The 25577-nt window shown below is 50.8% G+C and overlaps 1 protein-coding gene across 1 annotated transcript; it reads left to right on the top strand.

The window, feature by feature from the left end:
- The first annotated feature begins 11321 nt into the window (after positions 1 to 11321).
- On the top strand, positions 11322 to 23816 carry LOC125427762 (caseinolytic mitochondrial matrix peptidase proteolytic subunit). The gene is made up of 7 exons (XM_048487319.1): positions 11322 to 11422; positions 14819 to 14920; positions 16651 to 16722; positions 18002 to 18098; positions 20194 to 20381; positions 21723 to 21828; positions 23366 to 23816. Exons 1-7 carry the CDS (start codon positions 11405 to 11407, stop codon positions 23536 to 23538), a joined length of 756 nt encoding a protein of 251 aa, XP_048343276.1. The 5' UTR covers positions 11322 to 11404; the 3' UTR covers positions 23539 to 23816.
- Positions 23817 to 25577: the final 1761 nt, after the last annotated feature.

Genomic DNA, 25577 nt, shown 5'->3' on the forward strand with positions numbered 1-25577 from the left:
GAGAAGTGAGGAGGAAACAAGTACGCACTTAGGCGCCCAGGCTGCCATGCCACGCCCGGTGCACCTCCTGGCTAAACGGCTTACCCAAGTTCTGCAGCGCTACTGGGCTGAGAGGAGGGGCATGACGAAGGCAAAAATCATCGTGGCAAAATCACCCATTAGTAACCCCCCCTTCTGCGGCACAATAATAACACCAATAATTAGTAAAACCCTACTCTCCGTGGAACCTGTGAGAACCTGCTGGATCCCACCTCTGATCAGACCCCTTGCAGAAAATGGCTCCCTTGCAAAGTGGACTCTGTGGCATCATTATGGTTATTGTCAGCTGTCCTGAACCAAGAGGAAAAGGGGGATAAAAATGCTTTACTAAAACAAAGAAAGAAATATACACTGACGAGTCCCATCCCCAAACCTCACTCTCCTCCTTGGAGATTTTCGCTCCCAACATTTTTCAGGAATTTCCCACCTTGGAGTAAAAGCTAACCTCTAAAAAAAATGTGGTTTATCATTTCTTTATCTGCATGGTTGACACCACAGGGAAATGGGACATATTGGGCAAATTCTCCCTCCCGTTAACTGCCCCTGTCAGATCTACGACCCCACTCGACAGCAGACTCTGGATGTATTGAAATGAACATCAAGCACCTGGCTTCTGCAAATGCCCTTAGCTTTATTCCCTCTATTGCCCACTCCCCACCCCTCTTACTTTACTACACAAAGTAAAAGCAGGGAAAGTGGAGGAAAACGAAAGTCAGTTCCCAAGGTGTATGGAAAGATACAGAGCCATCTGTCCAACCCCCCCCCCCCCTCTTCTCTGGGAAGGCCAGAGATGCCGCTGTTATCTACAGTTGTTAGCACAGAGAAAACAAGAAAAGCAACAAAAGATTCAGCAACCCAGAAGGCCCCATAAAGGGGCAGCAAGGCCCAGATAGTAAGCACCCCCAACACACGGACAGCACCACCACCACCACCCCCGGTTTGAGCAATGCTCCAAAAGAGTTGGTTAGGGATTGCTGTGCTAATTCATGCATTGTAAAGTCCTGAACCCCCCTCCCCCCATCCATCATCCACCACATGTATCTGCTCTGGTCCCCTTCCGATCAGACACACCACGGCAGGAGTTCTGCACTGTGGCCTTTTAACTGCCAGGTGTGTAGAGGTCAGCTCAGGGCTGTGTTGGGTGGGGAGAAGACGATGAAGCCTTCCCCACCTCCAAAGCATGTGCCTGATTTGAAAATGAAACTGATGTCCGCTTCTTTGATTCACTCCCCCAACAACTCCCCTCTGAGGACATTTCAAGTTGGCAAAACCGCCTTGTATAACACAGTGGCCAATTACGCACAAGGCATCTGCCGCGCGATGGGGGCAAATGTCTGTCACATCAAGATCTCTTGTACGGATGTATTTCCTCCAGCCCCGCTTTCACTGTCTAGTCTCCCCGCGGCAAGCGAGACCACTTCTAGCACAAATTTTAATTTTGCTTCATCACCAGAGCAGAGAGATTTTCCAGTGAGCACAGCTTTGCCCTGGACCCTTTTCCTTAGCCTGCGGCCATCCTGCCTAGCTCTACCCTTCCCGATCCTTGTTCATGCCTTCCCTTTTGCCCCGTTCCATTTGCCAGCTCCTTCCTGCTTCTCTGATGCTCATTTTGATATATCAATGTATTGATATAACAGAGTTGGCTTTTGCAAGGAACAGCACAAGCACAGTCTGTTTCTGGCTCCAGCCCATGTCCCCACTCTGCTTCTGCCCTCTTCTGCCCTTGGCAGCAGAGAGAGAGGGAGACAGAGACACAGAGAGAGAGAGGAGGGGAAGAGAAGAGGTGTGGGGAGAAGATCAGCTCTATTGTATTGGGACTACTGAGTGTTATGAGATCTGTGCCTTTAAGAAGGGCAAAGTTAAGAGAACCAGAAAAGAGGCCCGTTGAGACTACCTGCCAGGAGGACTGGGCTGCCTCCTCGCGAGTAAACAGAGAAATGCAAGGAGACCACATTTCAGCCCCACCACACAGCTAAAAGGCCTGAGGTAACTGTTCCATGAGTAATTGGCCAGTGTCTAAATTGAGCCCTCACACTCCTAGAAACTGATGAGGTTCCAGCAGGAAGTCACAGTGCACATCAGATAGAAAGTCTTGGTAGCAAGTGGATCTGAGCTTGTGAGCCAAGAAGTCCAAACGAGGAGGTCCACATTTTTCTGTACTATCTGTTTGGCAGGCTGACCTCCTGTGACCAGGTTGGTTTTTCAAGGCAAGAGGCAAACCGTGATTTGTTTTTGCCTGCCTCTGCATAGTGACCTTGGACTTCCTTGGTGGTCGCCCATACAAGAGCTGAACCAGGGGCGACACTGGATAGCTTTTGAGAACAGGGTAACCTGGGTCATCCAGGTCATGGATCCTATTTATTTACTTGGAGGGAATTAATACTCTTGCTTTTTAACTGGAGCTGTTACCTGATTAAAACTAGCACAGTCAATTAATCACATGATCTTTGGTTGATCAATCAATTGTTTTATTAAGTCTAGGTAAATTGATTAGATCTTGCCCATTATGTATGGAACACTTACCTTGGGGGTCTTTTCTGCACAATGGGCTTGTGGTCGGCTGTCCTTGCATTTCTCTCTTTATACGAGAGGAGGCACTCACTTCTGCCATGGAGTTTTTCTGCAGAGAACTCTCCCAGTCTGGTTCCATTAATTCTGCCCATCAAGAAAGCCTTAAAGGCACAGATCTCATTACATCCATTCTCCGGACGCCCCCGCTATGTCTGGGGTGGGGCCCACCCCCACCCCCAAACCCCGCCCCCTCTGGGCTGCTGGATATGAGCCGACAGCCGGCAGTCCCTTTTGCCGTCCTCTCTGGGGAGGACAGAAGAAACTGGAAGGCTCCATGCTGGGGCCATGCCCCCAAGCTTATAAAAGCAAAGGCCCCAGCACAGAGCCTCCCAGTTGTTTCTGTCCTCCCCAGAGGGAAGGGCAGAAGGGACTGTCAGCTGCTGGCTCGGAGCCGGCAGCCAGGAGGGGGCAGGGCTTGGGGGGGTCCTCTGGCTTCCTTGGCCCTTCCCATGTCAATGACAACATGGGAGGGGCCGAGGGCGCCAGAAGACGACAAGGCAGCAGGACTTCCTGCTGCCTTGCCGTCTTCCTGGTCACGTGGGGGGCCAATTTTGTGCCCCCCACGTGACCAGATCAGTGGCACCTGGGGACAGAGGGTACCCCCTGTCCCTAGGCAAATACGCCACTGCCCAGTAGTCAAAATTGCTGGCTTAGCCCTTTAAACTGCACTTTTATTACTGTTCCAAAGATAACCCCCCCCCCCCCGAAAGAGGCAAAGCAATTTCCTGGGCCACAGGCTGCTAAGGAAGGGGACCATCCTAGAACTGATATTCTCTCCCCTCCCCCTCCCCTACAAACACACACACACACACACACACACACACACACACACACACACACACACTCTTCCCACGGCTGCTGCCAGTGAAGGACAGAGAGGCTTTTTATTTTCAGGCCCTTTGTTGTTAGTATATTGATATCTCAATACGACAATTAGACCTTAGTGTGCTTTGACTAAACCCCTGTGAGTGAACTTCTTTTTCTGTGACTTGAAGCAGCTGGCAACATGGAGGGGGGGAGGGTGAGGGTGTGAACAGCAATGCAAGAGAAAAGGAAGGCTGGCTGTGAGCAGAAGGAAGATGTCTGGGGCAAAGTTGTGCTCACTGCCAAATCTGTCCTGCTGTGTCGGTGAAGCAGATTAAAATCATGCTAGAAGTGGTGTCACTTGCTGCAGAGAGAATGGAAAGTGAAAGCGGGGCTAGAGGAAATGTGTCCATACAAGACATCTTGCTGCAACAGACATTCACCCCCATTCTGCAGTGAATAACTTGTGCATAATACAGGGGTGTACCACCCACGGGGACATGTGGTGTCACATGTCCCTGGGCACACGCCATCCAGTCATGTGGGGGGGGGGCGCCAGGTGCCAGCTGGGTCCTTGCACCTGGTCTCTCCTGTAGCACAGGACCCTGTGGGCCCAAAGCTGGCAAGCACAGCCCCAGCATGGGCGCCGCGCCATGGAAGAGGCTGGGCGCAAGGACCCGGTTGGTGCCCAGTGGCTCCCTCCGTACCGGGGCGCCACTCACCAGCCGAGCTGACTGCCACAGTCCTCCCGCCCTCCCTGCCCTCCCTGTCAGGTGTGGGAGCTGTCCTCGGGCCTGACAGGGGGGCTGGGGAGGGCCTGCGGCCACAGCAAACAACTTTCCGGCAAACAGCACCAGGCGAGCCAGCAGTCCTGATGATGGCCCCCAACGCCTGGCAGGGAGGCCATGAATGGGGCCGGGCTGGGGGGAGGCAGGGGAGCCAGAGGTGTATCTAGGGAAAATGGAGGCTGGGGGATTTTGCCCCAGGCTCCATTTTCCCTAGATATGCTTCTGGCATAATCAGCCCTTGCTTCTGATTTTTTAACAAAGTTAATTTGTTTTAGACTGTGAACACTGTCAGGGCTTACAGCGCCTGGTGACGGAGCTGCTTTCCTAGGCTAAGTGCCCTTGCAACAAATTATGCTGATAGGGATGGTCTTTTGGGTGACCAAAGGGTAGTTTCACTTCAGAGTAATTGTTGCAAGATATAGGTAACCTGCCTGCCATATATAATGGACCTTTCCCTCTTTTTGATCTTTATTGCTTGGTTCAATTGTAGATAACTAGGCTGACCCTGACAAGTTACTCCGGAAGGGTAAACAGGATATGGCTGTGTCTCTCCCTGTGACGACTGAGGCCATATGACGACTGAGGCTGAGATTAAGCTTGGGAGAGCCACTCTTATCTCACCTCGGTCTTGGGTTCTTTTCCCTCCTAATGACTCCAGACCAGCTGATGGTTCAAGGATTTATTGTAAAAGTTCAAAACAAAGAAATAAAACATAAATGCAGTTAGAGATTGATTGATTACACTCCTTTTGGTTCTTTGTCCCCATTGCGAGAACCCATGGCCCAGAGATGCTTCCCTGACTATGTCTCAAGATGGAATTCAAAAACCTTTGTTTTCCCCTTCTCAGGAAAACTCTGTTCAGGCCACGAGGTAACTTAGGCCTTTGAAGTTTCATCCTGGCACCTTTGTATGGCTTCCTGTCCTCCCTCCAGGAGATCAAAAGGCAAAGATGCTTTTCACAGTCATATGTGACTTCCCTTTACTGTAGCGATAGCATCATTCCATGACACGCCCCTTTTTGAGATGAAGTCTGTAAACTCCATGTTCACATATATCAGCTTCCTAATAATACTGGCTGCATAATATCACATGTTTCTAGCTAATACATACCCTGTTTCCCCGAATATAAGACATCCCCGGAAAATAAGACGTAGTAGAGGTTTTGCTGAAGTGCGAAATATAAGGCATCCCCCGAAAGTAAGACATAGCAAAGGTTTTGGCTTGGAAGCATGCCTGACGAACAGAACACAGCAAAATAAGACATCCCCTGAAAATAAGACATAGCACATCTTTGGGAGCAAAAATTAATATAAGACTCCGTCTTATATTCCGGGAAACACGGTAGTTCAGCTAACTATTTTCCATCACACTCCCTGTCACCAGCCTTGGGGCGCCTAGCTCCAAAACAACTCTTTTCACACTTCCTTTGGGGAAATGGGGTAGGGTTAGGGGCTTCCAGGGGATAAATGGACTAGCGAAAGTCAGGTCGGTCAGAACGGGCTTTCTCAAGCTGGGTGCTTTGTTGCCTTTCAATAAACACTGCTGATCGAGAAGAAACGCTACTGATCAAACAAATAAATAAATCCACCAAGTCCCCTGAATCCCCAGATGTCAAGTCTCCAGCCCAGTGATTCCCAACCAGGGTTCTGTGGTACCCTGGGGTACCATGAGTACGTCCCAGGGGTACCATGACTATGCTACCGCCTGCCCCCCCCCACCGGAATCAAATGGATTTAGAAGGGGGGGGGGGCTGGAAGTCTCATGGGCTCCCTTTAAACAACATTGAAAAACATAATTGTTTTATTTGCCTAAATTCAGTGTGGATGGGGAGGGGGTAGATTTAAAGGGATCTCTCCCTTTAAATCCCCCAATCCATGCCAAATTTAGGCAAACAAACAACGCGGCTGTCAACGCTGGTTTTCTCTCCCCTCTCCCTGATTGCCATTCCCCCCACCTACAGGCCAAAAATGGAAAAAAAACCCTAAAAAATGCAAAAAAAAATCAAATGAACTTCAAGGGTACCCTGAGATATGAAGAGCAAGGTCAAAGGTGCCGCGACATCGAAAAGGGTGGGAAACACTGCTCTGGCCCCTTTTATTTTTAAGATCTAAGGGAAGAAGAAGAGTTTGGATTTATACGCCACCTTTCTCTCCTGTAAAGAGACTCAAGATGGCTTACAAGCTCCTTTCTAGTGGTGGGATTCAGCAGGTTCGCACCACTTTGGCAGAAACGGTTGTTAAAATGGTGCTTGTAAACAACCAGTTGTTAAACTATTTGAATCCCACCACCGGAACCGGTTGTTCAATTATTTGAATCCCAACAGGAGCAGCAGTGGCGTAGGAGGTTAAGAGCTCGTGTATCTAATCTGGAGGAACCGGGTTTGATTCCCAGCTCTGCCGCCTGAGCTGTGGAGGCTGATCTGGGGAATTCAGATTAGCCTGTACACTCCCACACACGCCAGCTGGGTGACCTCGGGCGAGTCCCAGTTCTTCTGAGCTCTCTCAGCCCCACCTACCTCACAGGGTGTTTGTTGTGAGGGGGGAAGGGCAAGGAGATTGTCAGCCCCTTTGAGTCTCCTGCAGGAGAGAAAGGGGGGATATAAATCCAAACTCTTCTTCTTCTTTTCCTTCCTCTCCCCACAACAGGCACACCTTGTGAGGCAGGTGAGGCTGAGAGAGTTCAGAGACAACTGTGATCGCCCAACAGGAATGTAGGAGCGCAGAAACACATCTGGTTCACCGGAGAAGCCTCCACCACTCAGGTGGCGGAATGGGGAATCAAACCCGGTTCCCCAGACTAGAATCTACCTGCTCTTAACCACTACACCACATTTCTGCAACAAATGGGACTTACAGAAAAGCTTTATGTTTTGAAGGAAATGAAAGCTGGCAATTTGGGCAATGATTATATGTCATAACTATAGAGCAATCTCGCAATAGCGGATTTTTTTAAAAGCCTTCAAAGGCCCCCTGGTGGTGCAGGATAGAAATGCCAGTACCGGGACTGGGCAAGGCAATTATGGGGTAGCCCCATCACAGAGATGTTTCACTAGTAGCAGTGAGGAAACCCCAGGCCACGCAGCAGACCTCTGTGTCACTTCCAAGCACTCTGTTGTTATTATATCGATATCTCAATATCTCAATATGAGAATCAGAAAATTACTCCATAAGATTCCACTGTGGTAGAAACCGCAGTCAAGTGACAGCAGCCTTTTGGAGCTCCTCGTTGGGTTTTCAAGGCAAGCGGTTTTTTTGGAGCCTGGCTCTGTCCGGTGACCCTGAGCTTCCTTTGTGGCCTCCCACTCAAGTACTAACCAGGGTTTCACTTCTGAGATCTGATAAGATCAGGCTGGCTGGAGCAAAAGATGAGGGGAAGAAGTTTGCCATTGCCTGCCTCTGTGTCACGATCCAGGACTTTGTTGGTGGTCTTTCCGTTGGTGGTCTTTGTTGGTGCTTCTTTCAGTCCCCCTGGAAAGACCCCCTGAACTCAGGGGAAAGATATATAATGTCTTCGGAACTCTCTCAGCCTCACCTGCCTCACAAGGTGTCTGTTGTGGGGAGAGGAAGGGAATAGAGCTTGTAAGCCACCTTGAGTCTCCTTACAGGAGAGAACGGAGGGGTATAAATCCAAACTCCTACTCCTCCTCTTCTTCTTCTTCTCCCCCCCCCCTCCTCCTCCAGAGGAACCTGCATTACCACCATTAGCTTTCACCAGTCCAAGGTGCATTTAGTAGGCTTCAAACCACCAGGACCCTGTCAAAAATAAATTTGGGAAAATAATGTTGTGGCACTTGAGTACACAAAAGGTGAGGAGCTTTTAGTCTGAGCCTGTCTGGAGGGGCCGTCCTCGCCAGTATGGCCATCCCTTGGGCTGCCAAGGTTGCTCCGCAGCCCCCTGAACAGAGGTGGGATCCAGCAGGCCAGGTTCTCACAGGTTCCCGAGAGTAGGTTACTCATTATTTGTGTGTTTGCCGAGAGGGGGTTACTAATTGGTGATTTTGCCACGTGATTTTGGCCTTAGTTACGCCCCTCCTCTCAGCAGTGGTGCGCAGAACTTGAAGCAGTCTAGCAGGAGGTGCACCGGCGTGCGTGGCGTGCATGGCAGCCTGCGCCTGCGTGCATTTGTTTCCCACCCAAGGACCGGCGCAGCAGCTGCATCCTTGCCACAGCCCCGCCCAGGAATGCCCCGCCCCCATCATGCCCGACTACGCCCCCGTTGTGCCCCGCCCAGCCCCATTGGCGCTACGCCACAGTTTGAATCCCACCACCATGGGAACCTGTTACTAAAATGGTTGGATCCCACCACTGCCCCTGAACCTCTGTGGTTCTGTTCCCCTTTTGCCCCCCCCCACAGCCCCCACCCACCGGGGTTTGCCAGGGGTTCTCAGTTGAGTGAAATTTTGAGGTTGAATGAAATTTCAAAGAGCATAGCTTGTTAAAGAATAGTCTTGAATGGCTGGAGAGCCTTATATGAAATTTTTGAATAAGGTATTTTTTTGAACAGTTATACCAGAGGGTTTTTTTTTAAAAAAACCCCAAATGAACACGTAAAGTCTGTCGTCTTAGAGGGAAGATCTGTGGCCATTTTCCTTTTTTTTTTCTTGAGTGTGTGTTGTGGTTTTTGTTACCATAACTTGATGGTATTATCCATAATATGGATACGAGGTTACAATATGGTTCTTTTGTTTGTGCTGTGGCATAGTTGATAGCTTGTTCTGTATGTGGATATATTTAATAAAAAATTTAATTACAAAAAAACAACAAACCAAGGTCTTGTGCCTAAACAGTTCTCACAGGAACAGGCAGGAATTGTTGCCGTCTAAAGGAGCTGGTTTGTCCATCATGTTCCCTTGGTGGGAATGGTTACTTGCTTGGATAAAGAGCAGATTGCACAACAAATGTTACTTCTCTTATCCGGGATTTGCAGCTCCCAGGAACTTCAAGGAACTTCTTGTCTCTGGGTCTCAAAAATGAAGGAAAGGCATTGAAGAGGAATGAGGTGTATTGGGGGGGGGGGGGAGTGCTTCCCCATGGGTTGAAAAGCTTCTGCTGTCAAATGGCCCCGGCAGCTCTGAAAAAGCACCTGGCATTGTGTTCTCTTTGTTTAATCTGTTTGAACCCCTGGAGACTGGCAACTCTACAGATCTTGGTGGCAAAAAACTCCTCCCTCGTGGCAAATAGCATGTTACATTTTCACAGGGTTCTCCGTCCTTATTATAGGACACGTGTGTGGCAATTGCCGACTGCCTGGAGAAAAATAATTCCTTCCTCTTTAACAGATAATTAGTGGGATCTGATTTACCAGGTAGTATTATTTGCTTCCATGCTTTCAAAGGCTTCACTTAACCATTTCCGCACCTTCAGCCTCCATTAAAGAGACAGGATGTTTTTCTGCAGGCAGTCGGCAATTGCCACACGTAATCTTGTCGAAGGCTTTCACGGCCAGAATCACTGGGGTGCTGTGTGGTTTCCAGGCTGTATGGCCATGTTCTAGCAGCATCCTCTCCTGACGTTTCGCCTGCATCTGTGGCATGGCAGAGGATCAGATCCTCTGAAGATGCCAGCCACAGATGCAGGCGAAACGTCAGGAGAGAATGCTGCTAGAACACGGCCAGACAGCCCGGAAACCACACAGCACCCCACACGTAATCTTATATTCCACAATAAGGTACCCAGCTAGTCAACTCCAGGTCGGGTTTGACCTCATGATTCACACTCCAACTTAGCCAAAGTACTTCACAGGCTTTTCTTTAACATTTCTTAATCCAAAGACTTCTCAATTGTTCTTGGTCGCCTCTCTGTAACAGCACAGGACCGCTTGGCTCCGGTGTCCAGCCTGCATTTGCAAAAAGAGGGTTGTATTGTGTTTATTGACTTTCATTGAAAGAATTTGTGAAATGCAGGCAGCCAATCAGACGGTTAAGCCACCAGGTGCAGATTTTGGGTGCTTGCTAACCTCCAGGCAGAGCCTGGAGTTCCCCTGGAGCGACAACCGATGTCCAAACGACAGAGATCAATTCCACTGGAGAAAAGGGCAGCTTTGTAGAGTAGACTCTAAGACAGAATAGCCCATTGAAGTCCCTTCCCGCCCCAACCGACAGAGCAAATGGCCGCTTTGGAAGGTGGACCCCACGCCTCAGATCTGCAGTTTTTCCCCAACCTGGAGCTGGCAACCTTGCTTGGATGGTGTGGAGAGCAGAGGGGGCTCGTATAATAAACCCATATAGTCCTTCCTCCAAAGCTGCCATTTTCTCCAAGGGAAGCAATCTCTGCCGCCTGGACATCAATTGTATCTCCAGGCTCTCCCTGGAGCAGGGGCGTAACGAGGCAGCCCTGGGCAAACTGTAGCCCTGGGCAAAACCTGAGTTGGATGCCCCCCCCCCCCCACCCCATGGGCGGCCACTCCACCATGACCAAGTTTTTTTTGCACCAGGACATTGGTGCCTGCAGGGGGTGCATTTTTAGACATATCAGCACCAATATTTCAGCATATCATCAGGAGACTGTCCTTATGCTACTCCCCAAGTTTGGTGAGGTTTGGTTCAAGGAGTCCAAAGTTATGGACTCCCAAAGGGGGTGCCCCATCCCCCATTGTTTCCAATGGGAGCTAATAGGAGATGGGGGCTACAGTTTTGAGGGTCATACCTTTGAACCAAACCTCACCAAACTTGGGGGGTAGCATAAGGACAGTCTCCTGATGATACGCTGAAATTTCGGTGCCTCTAGCCTAAAAACTGCAGCCCCTGCAGGCCAAAAATGGAAAACCACTAAAATACCCAAAAACAAACCCAGCATTTTGATGCCCCCCACAAGGTGGTGCCCTGGGCAGCTGCCCACCTTGCCCAATGGGCATTACGCCAGTGCCCTGGAGGTTGGCAACCCTACCCTAAGGATGCTCTCTCTCTCTCTGTGAAATATAGGGCGGCTGTTGCAGAATAAACAAAACCACGAGCAAGCAGAGAGGCACCTTCCGCTCCTGGCTCACAAGAGCTATTTTCATCTGTAAAATGCTGAAGACCAACACACACAAAAGAGAGCTTGGGTAGCAGCAGCCCAGCGCAGGTTTTTGGGACTACATTTCCCAGCATGCACAGAGGCGGCGCTGTCGGCGGGCGTGGCTTCCCGGCTCGTTCCTGGTCACGTGATCCACGGGTTCTGAAGCCCGCGTGGGAAAGCGGCCAGACGGCTCTTCCGGGTGTCAGGATGTTGCCCAGGCTCGTGGTGAGGGGGGCAGCGCACGTGTGGATGTCTCGGGAGGCCGTGGGCGGGGCGGGGCCGGGGAGAGCGATGGGCACGGGCGGGTTGCCCTCCCTGGCTCCGAAAGACCCGAACCAAGGCTGCGGGGAGAACACAAGGAGGCTGTGCTGGATTCGAATCGGGGACCCATCTAGCTCGACCCCACCAAACTCCCGAGCAAGCCACGGAAACGATGGCCTGCCTCTTTCGGCCTCTGGGCAGGGGTACTTGGGGGGTATACTGCCTCTGCTCTTGGAGGCTCTAGGTGTAAGAGAGCCATGCATTTGCAAGACAGCCATGCTATTCCCTCCCCAAGGTGGAAGGACCACGACCAGATGACAACCCCCTTTCCCCCCTTCCCAACCTCTCCCCCCAGGGTGGGTGGGTCATGGCCAGATGACATGCCCCTACTCTTGACCCGGAGTGGGTGGGAATCAGCCTTATGACAGCCCCCCTTATCCCTCCCTCTCCTTCCCCATGATCAGATGACAAGCCCCCTCCTCCCTCAATCCCCCCCCCCGTTGGTGGCCCACAACCAGGTGATAGCCCCCCCCACCTCCTTTGTATACCCCATCACAATTTTTCCCTTTGCCCCCCCCTTCCCAATACATTGATATTCAATCAGTTCCCAATACATTGATAAAAATATACATTGGATTTGCATGCTTGGACGTTTCCTTTTCTCTCTCCAAGCATATTATCAAGTGAGCAGCGAGCGCACCAAATCTGCCTGGCGTGAAGGGATTTGCCCCCAATTCGATTCCCCCTCAACTTCACTGGGTGACTCCAAATTCAAGTATTCTGAGAATTATTCCTCTCTGCGTTCTCCCGCACCGTTAATTGTTTCCGAGACCTTCCTGGTCATGCCTTTCCTTTTAAACCGAAAAGCCTCCAAATCTTTAGCCTTTACTTGTAGGGCAGCAGCTCTCCGCAAAACCCCCACTAGGTCTGGGTCTGTGTGCCGGATGGGGGACTGAAGGCGGATGTTGTGAAGGATCTCGGGACAGACCCCTGTGGGGCGGTGCAAGACTTCCTGGGCCGGCTGAGCTACGCTGCACCGTCGCCCAGTGAGCAGAGGAAGCTGTTACGTTTCAGCCTCCGTTCCTCTGCAATACAGGAATGATGCCAGCCTGCCTTTGAGGGTGGTTGTGCATCACGGCATAGGCAACATGTTTCAAGCATGCCAAAAAGGATTGATAAATGTCAACTATTTATTCAGACATGTGAACTGTTGATTATTTGGTAAGTGAACAAGACGGTGCTCCTTGCACTTGGCAATCACTGTTTGGACAAATGGTCCTCTGTTTTGTGCTTCCGTTACTAATGCAGAGTAAAACCCTCACTTGTCTCCTGAGCATATAAGAAGAGGAGGAGGAGGAGGAGTTTGGATTTATATCCCCCCTTTCTCTCCTGCAGGAGATTCAAAGGGGCTGACAATCTCCTTGCCCTTCCCCCCTCACAACAAACACCCTGTGAGGTAGGTGGGGCTGAGAGAGCTCCGAGAAGCTGTGACTAGCCCCAGGTCACCCAGCTGGCGTGTGTGGGAGTGCACAGGCTAATCTGAATTCCCCAGAGAAGCCTCCACAGCTCAGGCGGCAGAGCTGGGAATCAAACCCGGTTCCTCCAGATTAGATACACCAGCTCTTAACCTCCTGCGCCACTGCGTATGGTGACTAACAGGGCAGCTGAAGTGTGTCAAGACACAGAAAGTGTGTTGTTCTTGCAGGGCTGTTGGTCCTCCACATTCAGAGGCAGTCAACCTCTGAATACCACCAATTCCAGGAGGCAATATCAGGGGAAGGTTGCTGGAGCTCTGGGCGGACTGGGTGACCACTGTGTTTGCAGGGATGCTGTAAGGCAGCCATCTAGTTGATCCAGCGGATCTGAGGTTCTTATCAGGGGGAGGCCTCGGCCTCTGTTGACCCTCCGTACGGTTGGCCACTGTGTGAGGCAGGATGCTGGGCTAGATGGACCCTCACTGGACTGATCTAGCAAGGTGCATTGGATGTTTCTATTGGAAAAAGGTCTTGGCTGTGCCCTGTTCTTGGCCCTCTAGAGCAGTGGTTCTCAACCTTCCTAATGCCGCGACCCTTTAATACAGTTCCTCATGTTGTGGTGACCCCCAACCCTAACATTGATCCATTTTACAGATGGCGAACACTGATGCAGAGAGTCTTAGGCGACCCCTGTGAAAGGGTCGTCCGACCCCCAAAGGGGTCCCAGACCCCAGGGTGAGAAACACTGCCTCTTCCATCATCCAAGTCGTTGATAAGCCCTGTGACACCCGCCCACTAGCCCCTTCTCTCCAGGATGAAGAGGAGCCATTGGTGAACAGTGGGCTTTGGGTCCCTATTGAAAGAAAAGGGGCATAAGAAAAAGAAATAATGAATAAATAATCTTCCGGGGGGGGGGCGGGATTTGGCTTGTATGGACTTGTGGGGCCCTGGAGGACAGCTTTCTAGCATTCTGTGCCCACAGCATTTTAACAGAATCTCCCAAGCATCCAAAGATGTGGGCAAAAACAGTCAGGATAGATACGAACAGCTCCATACCCAAAGTGACTTCACTGTGTTTGGGAAGCATTAGTCCAGTGGTTCACAACCTTCCTAATGCCACGACCCTTTAATACAGTTCCTCATGTTGTGGTGACCCCCAACCCTAACATCTATCCATTTTACAGATGGAGAACACTGATGCAGAGAGTCTTAGGCGACCCCTGTGAAAGGGTCGTTTGACCCCCAAAGGGGTCCCGACCCCCAGGTTGAGAACCGCTGCTCTAGAGGAATTGGTTGGCCTCTGTGTTTGAAGGGATGCTGGACTAGATGGGCCCCCACTGGTCTGATCCAGCAAGGCCATTCTGAGGTTTTTATCAGGGGAAGACCTTGGCCTCCAGGCCCTGTGGTTGGACCTCCGGAGGAACTGGTGTGAGGCAGGATGCTGGACTCAATGGATCTTCACTGGTCTGATCTGGCCGGGCTCTTATCTCCTGATGCATGCCAAAAGTTCACCTGCCTCCGGGCTTGGGAGGGCTGCCGGTGACCGTCGGCTGCTGGAGTTTGCTCGGCAATGGAATGGGTGTTTGCAGCAGCTTCGCTTCCACGGGAGAGACAAGCTGGACGTGGGGCATTTGCCTGTGGATCAGCAGGGCACGAAAGGCAAACAGGGGTCTGCAACCTGTGGCTCTCCAGATGTTCATGAACTACAATTCCCATCAGCCCCTGCTAGCATGGCCAGCAGGGGCTGATGGGAATAGTAGTTCATGAACATCTGGAGAGCCACAGGTTGCAGACCTCTGGCATAGAATTAGTCCCTTTGGGGGGATCCAGAAAGATGGGTGGTGGCAGGAGTCTTTTTTTCTAACAGCCTTTTCTCGGTCTTTAGCGCCCCGCACAGCTGGGTTGTCGCCTTCTCTGTGCAGTTCGAAACCTCCATCAGTCTCCCAGAAGCCTCATTCCGCTCATCCCCATAGTGGTGGAGCAGACGGTAAGTGGGGTGAGGTGGGTGGGATGGGGCGGGGTGGAGATCCTCCTTGAATGGGTTATCAACTGGAGAGGCCAGACTGTTTTCACAGCAGCTATTCTGACCTGGATGACCCAGACTAGCCAGATCTGATCAGACCTTGGAAGTAAGCAGGGCCAGCCCTGGTTGGAACTTGGGTGGGAGTCCAGGGTTGCTACGCAGGAGCAAACCATGGAAGCCCGGGAAGTCCAGGGTTGCCCCACAGGAGGCAGCAATGGCTAACCACCCTTCGACTCTGATGACCTACAGCATGGGTGGGCAATTATTTTTTCCATGGGGCCGCATAAGAAACAGAAAATATTGTGGGGGCGGGCCAAAGGCAGGCGGCTGAAAGCCCGCAGAAGCCGGCAGCCAAGGCAACCGGCTTCTGCGGGAGCTCAAGCTTGCTCGCTGCCCATGCAACAGGGGCCAGTCAGGAATCGGATGTGGCCCGCGGGCCGTATAATGCCCAGGTCTGACCTACAGGGTCACTGGAAGTCACCTGCGACTTCATGGCACTTTTCAGCACTGTTCTGAGTTGCAAGCTGCCTAAAAGAGGAGGCTGGAACTCCAAAGTAGGTGACTACTTTGTTACAGCCGTAGTTGCCTGGCCAGGAGTGGGAAAGAGGCCCCTGCGAAAAGAAGATGTTCGTGGTGTTGGCTACTAAGCTAGTGGCCCCCTAGAACTCCTTGGCTGGCCGTTTCCCATCCCTGGCAGAAACCAACTCTTCAAGCTGACCTTCAAGGCCCACCTGACCAGCTCTTGTTATTGTTTTGGGGAACTCCGGAAGAAATGGGGAAGCTGGGGGGCGGGGGTGGTGTTTTGTGCTGACCCAGGAAAGCCTGCCTTCTTCCCAAACCCTGCCCTCTCTGCCAATCCCACTGCCCTCCTAAACCTGCCCGGGGCCAAGATCTGCCTTCTGTTCTTTGACCTTGAGCTCTCGCAAGCCAGTGTTTACATTTGAGTGAAATCTGTGGGCCTCTCCTTCTAGAGGAGGGGAGACCCATTGCCACTTGAGAGGGCTGAGGCATTGAATCACAGAGTTGGAAGAGACTCCAAGGGCCATCCAGTCCAACCCCCTGCCATGCAGCGACACACCATCATAGCACTCCCGACATGTATGGTTAATTTAGCCTCTGTTTAAAAACCTCCCAAGAAGGAAACTCCACCACACTCCAAGGCAGTGAACTCCACTGTCAGACAGCCCTGACGGTCAGGAAGTTCTTCCTAATGTTTAGGTGGAATCTCTTTTCCTGCCCCTTGAATCCATTACTCCTGGTCCAAGTCTCTGGAGCAGCAGAAAACAAGCTTGCTCCCTCACCGACATGACATCCCTTCAAATATTTAAAATGGCTATCATGTGTCCCCCCTTAACCTTCGCTTCTCCAGACTAAAGATCTCCAGCTCCCTAAGCCTCTCTTCGTATGGCATGGATCCCAAACCTTTGACCATTTTAGTTGCCCTCCTCAGGACCCATTCCGGTTTGTCAATATCCTTAAATTGTGGTGTCCAGAACTGAACACACTATTCCAGGTGAGGTCTGACCAATGCAGTGTAGAGTGGTACAATTACTTCCCTCAATCTAGACACTATGCTCTTATTGATGCATCCCAGAATTGTATTGGCTTTCTTGGCTGCCACATCACACTGCGGGCTCAAGTTCCATTTGTGGTCTACTAAGGGTATGCCTGTGCTGAGTGCCTGTCTTTTTCAGGGCCGGGGGGAACGCGCCTATGACATCTACTCTCGCCTGCTGAGGGAGCGCATTGTCTGCGTGATGGGCCCGGTAAGGACACTAATTCTTCTCCTTCCCAGGAACTGAGAGACAGATTCTTCATCTGCTTAGAGAAAACAGCGTTTGTTTCTTCTTTGGGTGTGCTCTTTGTTGCCTTAGAGCCATGGTGGCAAACCTATGGCACTCTAGATGTTCATGGACTGCAATTCCCATCAGCCCCTGCCGGCATGGCCAATTGGCCAATGGGGTAGTCCATGGAGTATCTGGAAGTCTCGTCCATTCACCTCTCTGGCCGGCTCTCCAGCTGTTCATGGACTACAAATCCCATCAGCCCCTGCCAGCATGGCCCATTGGCCATACTGGCAGGGGCTGATGGGATTTGTAGTCTATGAACATCTGGAGTGCCATAGGTTTGCCACCACTGCCTTAGAGCCAGTGTCCTACATTTAGTTTGTATTGTGTGGTGTGTTTTTTTAATTCAGGGTGTATCCCTTCCATCAAGTAGTTCAGTAGCTGAGCATTTGCCCCCCGTGCAACAGGTCCCAGGTTTGATCTTTGCGTAACCAGCTACAAGATCTTCAGGGAAAGGCCTTGCTGTGCTTCAGGCCCTGGGAAGCCACTTCTAGTCTTAGGCCCAATGAACCAGTGTTCTGACTGGGCCGATGTCCCCAACATGGTGGCCTCCAACTCTTTCCCTGGCGCTTGCGAAGTGTTTTTAGAAAGTGAATGAGGCTTTTCACAGCAAGGCAATTGGAGATACCACCACAGCACGGACGTCTTCACTGAAGGGGAGCTATGGCAGCCATTTTGTGTCTGGCTCCGCCTCCTGAGGTGGCCATTTTGCGGCTGCACCCACTGCCCTGTGTCATAATTCCAAAGAAGCCAAGAGGCTCAAAAGGGTTGGGGACCTCTGTGATAACGTATCAGGCAGCTTCATATGTTACTGCAGGGGTGTCAAACTCTGCCTCCCCAGATGTTCATGGACTACAATCCCGAGTGCTGGCAGGGGTTGATGGGAATTGTAGTCCACGAACATCTGGAGGGCCAGAGTCTGACATTCCTGTGTTGCTGTGTTGTAGCTTCTCATCTCTGTCATGAAGCGTCATAGAAGGCCAAGGGGACCAAACACGTATCATAGCTGAACATCAAATTGAACATGTTGTTTTGTGCATTCCTGTCGAGAAGCAAGAGAGACGGGCACACGGGTGATGCGGGCAGAGGCTCCCTGCCAGAAAGAAAGGGCTGGGCAGAGGCTGTTGCCGGGGACTTCAGGTGGCGCTTGGTTTTCAGCACTCAGGGATCAGCCTGTCTTGTGTCTTCTCGTCTCCAGATTGACGACAATGTGGCCAGCCTGGTCATCGCCCAGCTGCTGTTCCTACAGTCGGAGAGCAACAAGAAACCCATCCACATGTACATTAACAGCCCCGGTAAGTCTCGGTGAAATGCCAGGAGCGGCTCCTCTACGGGTCCCCCGTATCTTGAAAAGGAGATGCCTGTGGTTTATTTGATTTCTGTGTATTTTTATCCTTCCTGCACCCAAAGGTCTCATGGCATGTCACAACATAAAAATCATAAAACCCAAGACCATGTAAAAAGAAGAGGACGACGAGTTTGGATTCATATCCCCCCCTTTCTCTCCTGTAAGGAGATTCAAAAGGGCCGACAATCTCCTTTCCCTCCCCCCAAATACTCCCCCCCAAACAAATACCCTGTGAGGTGGACGGGATTGAGAGAGCGCCGAAGAACTGTGACTAGCCCAAGGTCACCCATCTGGCATGTGTTGGAGTGCACAAGCTAATCTGGTTCCCCAGATAAGCCTCCACAGCTCAAGTGGAAGAGTGGGGAATCAAACCCGGTTCTCCAGATTAGAGTGCACCTGCTCTGAACCACTAAGTCACTGCTGCTCCTGATTAATGCATCCTTTGTCTTCTCCGGTGTGTGAGGTCCAGAGCTGGAGATGGGAACTCTCTCCACACAAGATCCTCACAACAGCCTTGTAAAGTAGGTTGACCTGAGAGTGGGTGACTGGCCCAAGGTCACCCAGTGGACCTCCATAGCTGAGTCGGTGTTTTATCTTCGGTCCCCCAGGGGTGCCCCAATTCCACACATCACACTGGCTCACATTCTAGCGCTTTGTTTATCAGGGTGTACATTCTTACAGGCTTCCCTAATCATGGAACTTTCTCAAGGCCTCTCACTTTTCTTTCTCCCAAGGATTCTTCTCCTTGGGAAAAGGACGCTGAGAAACCTGCTTTGCTATATAAGGATTTATTGGGTGGAAGGCCGTGGGATGGTTTTCCTGGGGTGTGTGTTGTGATTGGGCTTTAGAATGCTGATGCCACTGCGTGGCTGGTGGCCAGTATTAGGAATCAGAAGGATGGCTGCATTTTAGGCTCCGTGTGTGTGTGTGTGTTTTACTGTAAAGCATCAATATTGCTGTGCTTTGCCTTCCTTCTTCCTTCCTTCCTTCCTTCCTTCCTTCCTTCCTTCCTTCCTTCCTTCCTTCCTTCCTTCCTTCCTTCCTTCCTTCCTTCCTTCCTTCCTTCCTTCCTTCCTTCCTTCCTTCCTTCCTTCCTTCCTTCCTTCCTTCCAGCATGCTGTTGTGGTTAAGAGCAGATGGATTCTAATCTGGAGAACCGGGTTTGATTCCCCACCCCTCCACCTGTGTGGCGGAGGCTTATCTGGTGAACCAGATGCGTTTCCGCACTCCTACGTTCTTGCTGGGTGACCTTAGGCTAGTCACAGTTCTCTGTCAGAACTCTCTCAGCCCCACCTACCTCACAAGGTGTCTGTTGTGGGGAAAGGAACTTGTAAGCCACCTTGAGTCTCCTTACAGAAGAGGGGGGGTATAAATCCAAACCCTCCCCCCTCCCTCCCCTCCCCTCCCCTCCCCTCTCCTCTCCTTCCCTCCTTCCCTCCTTCCCTCCTTCCCTCCTTCCCTCCTTCCCTCCTTCCCTCCTTCCCTCCTTCCCTCCTTCCCTCCCTTCCTTCCTTCCTTCCTTCCTTCCTTCCTTCCTTCCTTCCTTCCTTCCTTCCTTCCTTCCTTCCTTCCTTCCTTCCTTCCTTCCTTCCTTCCTTCCTTCCATTATGCACTGTGTATGTATAGACTTCATTTTGTCGGCCTGCCCATTCAGTGGGAGACTTGGGTTTCTTTCACTGGGAGGGTCTGCGTCTAGCTGATTCCTTCTGGGCAGGCCATGATGTCTGTAAAGCTCTGAGGCATCTTCCTGGGCACCCCCCTGCCAATCTTTTCTCAGAGCAAGGAAAGAAAGTCGGTCTTCCAGATCCATTCTCTTTATTTCCTGCTTCCTGGGGTTCAGGAAAGCCCCTGAACCAGAATCCCAAGAAAGCAACCAACCCTATCATTGTAGAACAGTGCTGCCGCAGGGGCTTTGGGGTCCACCTGACCCTTCCTACCAGCTCCATCCCTTTCTGGCTGTCAGAGAGAAAGGCTGGCAGCACGTGGATTTTCCTAACAGGATGGGCAGGATTTTGAGGCAACCCCTTTTCCTTCCTCCGCAGGTGGCCTGGTGACCTCTGGGCTGGCTATTTACGACACCATGCAATACATCCTGAACCCCATCTGCACGTGGTGCGTGGGCCAGGCGGCCAGCATGGGCTCTTTGCTGCTGGCGGCAGGGTCTCCAGGAATGCGCCACTCCCTTCCCAACTCGCGCATCATGATCCACCAGCCCTCTGGAGGGGCGCGGGTGAGTTTCACAGCCCTGCGTGACGCAAATGCTGAGAGAGCTCAAGATCTCTGTTGCTTCCCCCTCCCCACCACTACTGAGTCTTCATTTCATCTTGATCCAGATTCTGAAGTTGTGTGTGTGTGTGGGGGGGATCATAGGTGACACCACATTCCTTTGTGTTTAGTGGTGGGGGCGAAGCCAGCATGGGGAGGTGGATAGGGCGTAGAGGACCAGGACAGGGGCCCCAACATGGTGCCTGCAAACACCTGTTGTCGTACCTGTCATGATATATAAAAAAGAGTAAAAGTTCACTAAAGAGTCATTTCAAGCTAGCAGAAGTTTGCAGCCCAAAGGCCAGAGACAGTCAGTCTAGGGGCAAAAGTAGCAAAGATTGACCTTTAACATGATTGGTGAATTCAACTGTAATTCTAGACCAATGAGAGGCTGTTGTGTGGGTGGGGAAAACTATCCCTGATGTATGCATTGTATATGCTATGCTATGCTATGTTCAGATAGAGATTGAGCCTGAGTTAAGTTCTATTTTTATTGAAGTTTGTTTGTTTTTATTTATTTATTTATTATATTTATATCCCGCCCTCCCCGAAGGCTCAGTTTTTGCTGAAGAGTTCTGTGTAGTTTGATAGTCTTGTATAGAATAGGCGTGTGTAACCTTGCAACTGCTAAAGTAAAACCTTCCCATGGAAAGAACATCTTGAATGGAGAGTATTGTTTTCCAAGTGTGGTAGACGGTTGCAGTGAGTGCAAGAAGACTATTAAACCTTCTCATCTTACCAGAGTGACTCTGCTTTGGACTCTGCTGATAGCACCCACCAAGTGCTTTTAGAAAGTGGGCGAGGCCAAGGGGGGCTCCTGCCCAATAGGGCTTCAGATCGGCTATTGATGATATAATTGGCTGCACATATTAAAATAACATCGTCTTGGCGGCAGCTGCTGCCACCACGGGGTTACTTCCGTGCTTTGTCTCACTCTTCTTTCCTGGCACATTTTTTAAAAAGTACTCCTCTTGACCCCTGCGTTCGATCTTCCTCTCTATGGCCCCCCCTTCCCTGGCGGCCACTTTGTGGTTGCGTCAACCACCCTGTACCTGAATTCCAGATGTGCCTGAAGGCTCAGCATGGTTGGGGACCCCTGCACTAGAATCTGAGAGACCCACGTTCATATTCCTTCACTGAGTGAGCCTTGGGCCGGTCACGTGCTCACAGCCTAGCCTACCTTACAGGATTGTGAGGATAAAATGACGGAGAGGATACTGTTGTTAAGCGCATTGTGTCCCCACTGGGGGGAGCAGAGGCGGAGTAAATAAAGAGGTAAATAAATTTCATCCGCTTCCCCTTCCAGGGCCAAGCGACTGATATTGCCATCCAGGCCGAGGAAATTCTGAAGCTGAAGAAACAAATAAACGCCCTCTACGCTAAACATACGAAGCAGACCTTGGAGGTGATTGGTAAGCTGTGTGGGTGCCTGGGGTCGAGCTGTGTCTCACTGCAAGCAGGCATGGAGGGAGCGACTCAAACGTTTGGAGCCAGGCAGGCAGTGTGGGGCTGTTGGAACGTGCTGCTCGGATCTGTTGCTTCCTCCAAGACCAGTTCCCCTGCCTCCTTCCACAGCGGCGGAAGAAATAAGTAGACAGTGATGCAAAGTGGTCAGAGTTAGATCTGGGAGACCTGGAATAGAACCTTACTGTGCCACTGCAATTTGGATCAGCCAGCCTCTTTTTTTTCTTTTTTCGGCGGGGGGGAGATGTCAGGTTGGCTATTTTATTTTTGGCTTTAACTTAAAAGGTTTTAAACTATTGTTGCATGCCTCCTAGAAACCGTAGGGAAAGGCGAACATGCATATTATGATAAATCATAGAATCATAGAGTTGGAAGAGGCCCCAAGGGCCATCAAGTCCAACCCCCTGCAATGCAGGAACACACAATCAAAGCACTCCTGACAGATGGCCATCCAGCCTCTCTTTAAAAAACCTCCAAAGAAGGAGACTCCACCACACTCCGAGGCAGTGAATCCCACTGTTGAACAGCCCTGACAGTCAGGAAGTTTTCCTGATGTTTAGGTGGAATCTCTTTTCCTTCACCTTGAACCCATAACTCCTGGTCCAAGTCTCTGAGGCAGCAGAAAACAAGCTTGCTCCCTCACCAACATGACATCCCTTCAAATATCTAAACATCATGTCACCTCTTAACCTTCTCTTCACGAAACTAACCATACCCAGCTCCCTAAGTCCCTCCTCGTAGGACATGGATTCCAGACCTTTGACCATTTTGGTTGCCCTCCTCTGGACCCGTTCCAGCTTGTTAGATCGTGTGACAGTGGGTTCCACATACAAACAGCCCAGAAGGGGTTAAAATTGAGTCTAGTAGCACTTGGGAGACCAACAAGATTTTCAGGATATAAGCTTTTGAGGGTCAGAGATAAATATACAATTCTACACTTAGGCAGAAAAAAAATGAAATGCACAAATATAGGATGGATTCCACACCTTTGACCATTTTGGTTGCCCTCCTCTGGACCCCTTCCAGCTTGTCAATATCCTTCTTGAATTATGGTGCCCAGAACTGTACACACTATTCCAGGTGAGGTCTAACCAATGCAGAATAGAGAGGTATAGTTACATTGCTCAATCTAGACACTATACTCCTATTGATACAGCCCAGAATGGCATTGGCTTTCTTGGCTGCTGCATCACACTGCTGACTCTTGTTCAGTTTGTGGTCTACTAAGACTCCCAGATCCCTTTCGCATGTAGTGTTGTCAAGCCAGGTGGCACCCATCCTATATCTGTGCATTTCATTTTTTTTCTGCCTAAGTGTAGAGTCTTACATTATCTCTGTTGAAACTCATTTTATTTGTTTTGGCCCAGCTCTCTAATCTGTCCAGGTCATTTTGAATTCTATCTCTGTCCTCTGGTGTGTTAGCTGCTGCTCCCATTAAATAAAAATTAATAAAATGAATACCGGTGGCGTCTCTCTCATCCTCAGAGTCCACCATGGAGAGGGATCGCTACATGGGCCCCGTTGAAGCCCAGGAGTTCGGCATCTTGGACAAGGTTCTTGTCCATCCGCCGCATGATGGAGAAGATGAACCGGAGCTGGTGCAGAAGGAGCCTTCTTCTCCGCCCGCTGCCCCGTCCTCTTCCTCAGCTGAACCCTGAGCGATTGGCAGCTTCGGTTTTACATCTGGAGCGATTTCCATGTCGCCGCCCACTGAAGCGAGGATGAAGCCTGCCTGGCTGCTCAGATTCCCCGGACGTTGCTTTCTTTAGTGGGCAGAGGATGGGGCTTGCCAGCGTGTTCCTAGGAGCTGGTCTCTTGCCCCATAGGATCCCACCCATCTTTCTTCCCGTAGGAAAGTGTTTTCCAACTACGACCTCCCCCAGTGACAACCCTGTATATATAGTGATGGTTTTAAATAAAATTGTGACTTCAGCAATTTTGTTCTGGTTTTCCCAGCTTTCCTTTTCGTTGGCCGTGCATCTGGTTCACCAGATAAGCCTCTGCCACAGAGGTGGAGGAGCAGGGAATCAAACCCAGTTCTCCAGATTAGAATCCACCTGCTCTTAACCGCTACACCACCCTGGACTCTGGATCCCAGCAATTCAGAGTGTTACAATCCTGGAACCTGGAGGGAAACCAGCTTTCTGGAGTCTGGTTGCTGCTGAATTCGCTCTGTTTCGAACGCTTTCTGCAGAATGTGTTCAAGCTTTTAATTCTCTGGCTGCTGTTGTGGGTTTTCCAACTATGTGGCCACGGTCTGGTAGGTTATGCTCCGAACATTTTACCTGCATCTACGGCTGGCATCAAAGACCACCAGACTGCGACCGCACGGCTCAGAAAATCCACAACAGCCAGTAGAATCTGGGCGCAAAAGCCTTCGACCATTCACTCTTAATTCTTTCCCTGTTGGCTGGGAGGTTTTTTTCTCGGTCCCATCCTGGAACTGGATTTGAGTCCCCGCTGATGCTGCCTTAAACCTTTATCAAATCCTACCAAGGCACTTTCCCTGACTCCCAATTTCAAAGCGGTGCCCCTTGCTGGAAGGTGGCCAGGTGTTTCTTTAGTTTGGAGAGGAGACGTCTGAGGGGGGATATGATTGAAGTCTATACAATTATGCATGGGGTAGAAAATGTTGACAGGGAGAAATTGTTCTCTCTTTCTCACAATACTAGAACCAGGGGGCATACATTGAAAATGCTGGGGGGGAGAATTAGGACTAATCAAAGGAAACACTTCTTCATGCAACTTGTGATTGGTGTTTGGAATATGCTGCCACAGGAGGTGGTGACGGCCACTAACCTGGATAGCTTTAAAAGGGGCTTGGACAGATTTACGGAGGAGAAGTCGATCTATGGCTCCCAATCTTGATCCTCTTTGATCTGAGGTTGCAAATGCCTTAGCAGACCAGGTGCTCGGCAGCAGCAGCAGCAGCAGAAGGCCATTGCTTTCACCTCCTGCAGGTGAGCTCCCAAAGGCACCTGGTGGGCCGCTGCAAGTAGCAGAGAGCTGGACTAGATGGACTCTGGTCTGATCCAGCAGGCTAGTTCTTATGTTCTTTGCATCCACGAAAGGGAAACCCTCTTCTCTCAACATAAAAGCCAAGGAGTGTATTGCCCATTTCCCCAGGCAGATGCCGACCTCTCTCCGGCCAGGGACCCACCCTGCCTTTCCTGGCCTGCAGCGAGAGTAAATTCACTGCGGGTGGCTCCTTTCCATGTCGCTCTGTGGCTTTTATAGGGGCTCAGCAACACAACTGCCTGACAAACGCACACTGCCACAACAAGAAGGAAAAGGTACTTCAAGGACACCCATTCAGGGGCTGCGGCTCAGTGGTGGAGCATTCTCTTGGCAGGCCAAAGGTCCCAGCTCCGATCCCTGGCGCCCTCCGTTAAAAGGGTCAGGTAGTAGGCAATGGGAAACATCTTTCTGCGCTTGGGAGCCTGGGAAGGAGCTGCCGGCCTGAGCAGTCAAGACTGGCTCTTGTTACCGGTGAACCCCCAGAATTTATTAGCAATATATCCTGTTGAACCCTGGCCCTTTATATGTGTGTGAGTACTAATAAAGGATTTATTAAGGCCTTTAAGTCCTCCCCCCCACACACACACACACATGAAGCCACACCAAGCCTTTGCCTGGAAGAATGCAATTGTGTAAACCAGAGGTCTTCAAACTATGGCCCTCCAGATATTCAGGAACT

The sequence above is a fragment of the Sphaerodactylus townsendi genome, linkage group LG03 (genome assembly GCF_021028975.2).
Source record: "Sphaerodactylus townsendi isolate TG3544 linkage group LG03, MPM_Stown_v2.3, whole genome shotgun sequence".
Classification (NCBI taxonomy): Eukaryota; Metazoa; Chordata; class Lepidosauria; order Squamata; family Sphaerodactylidae; genus Sphaerodactylus; species Sphaerodactylus townsendi.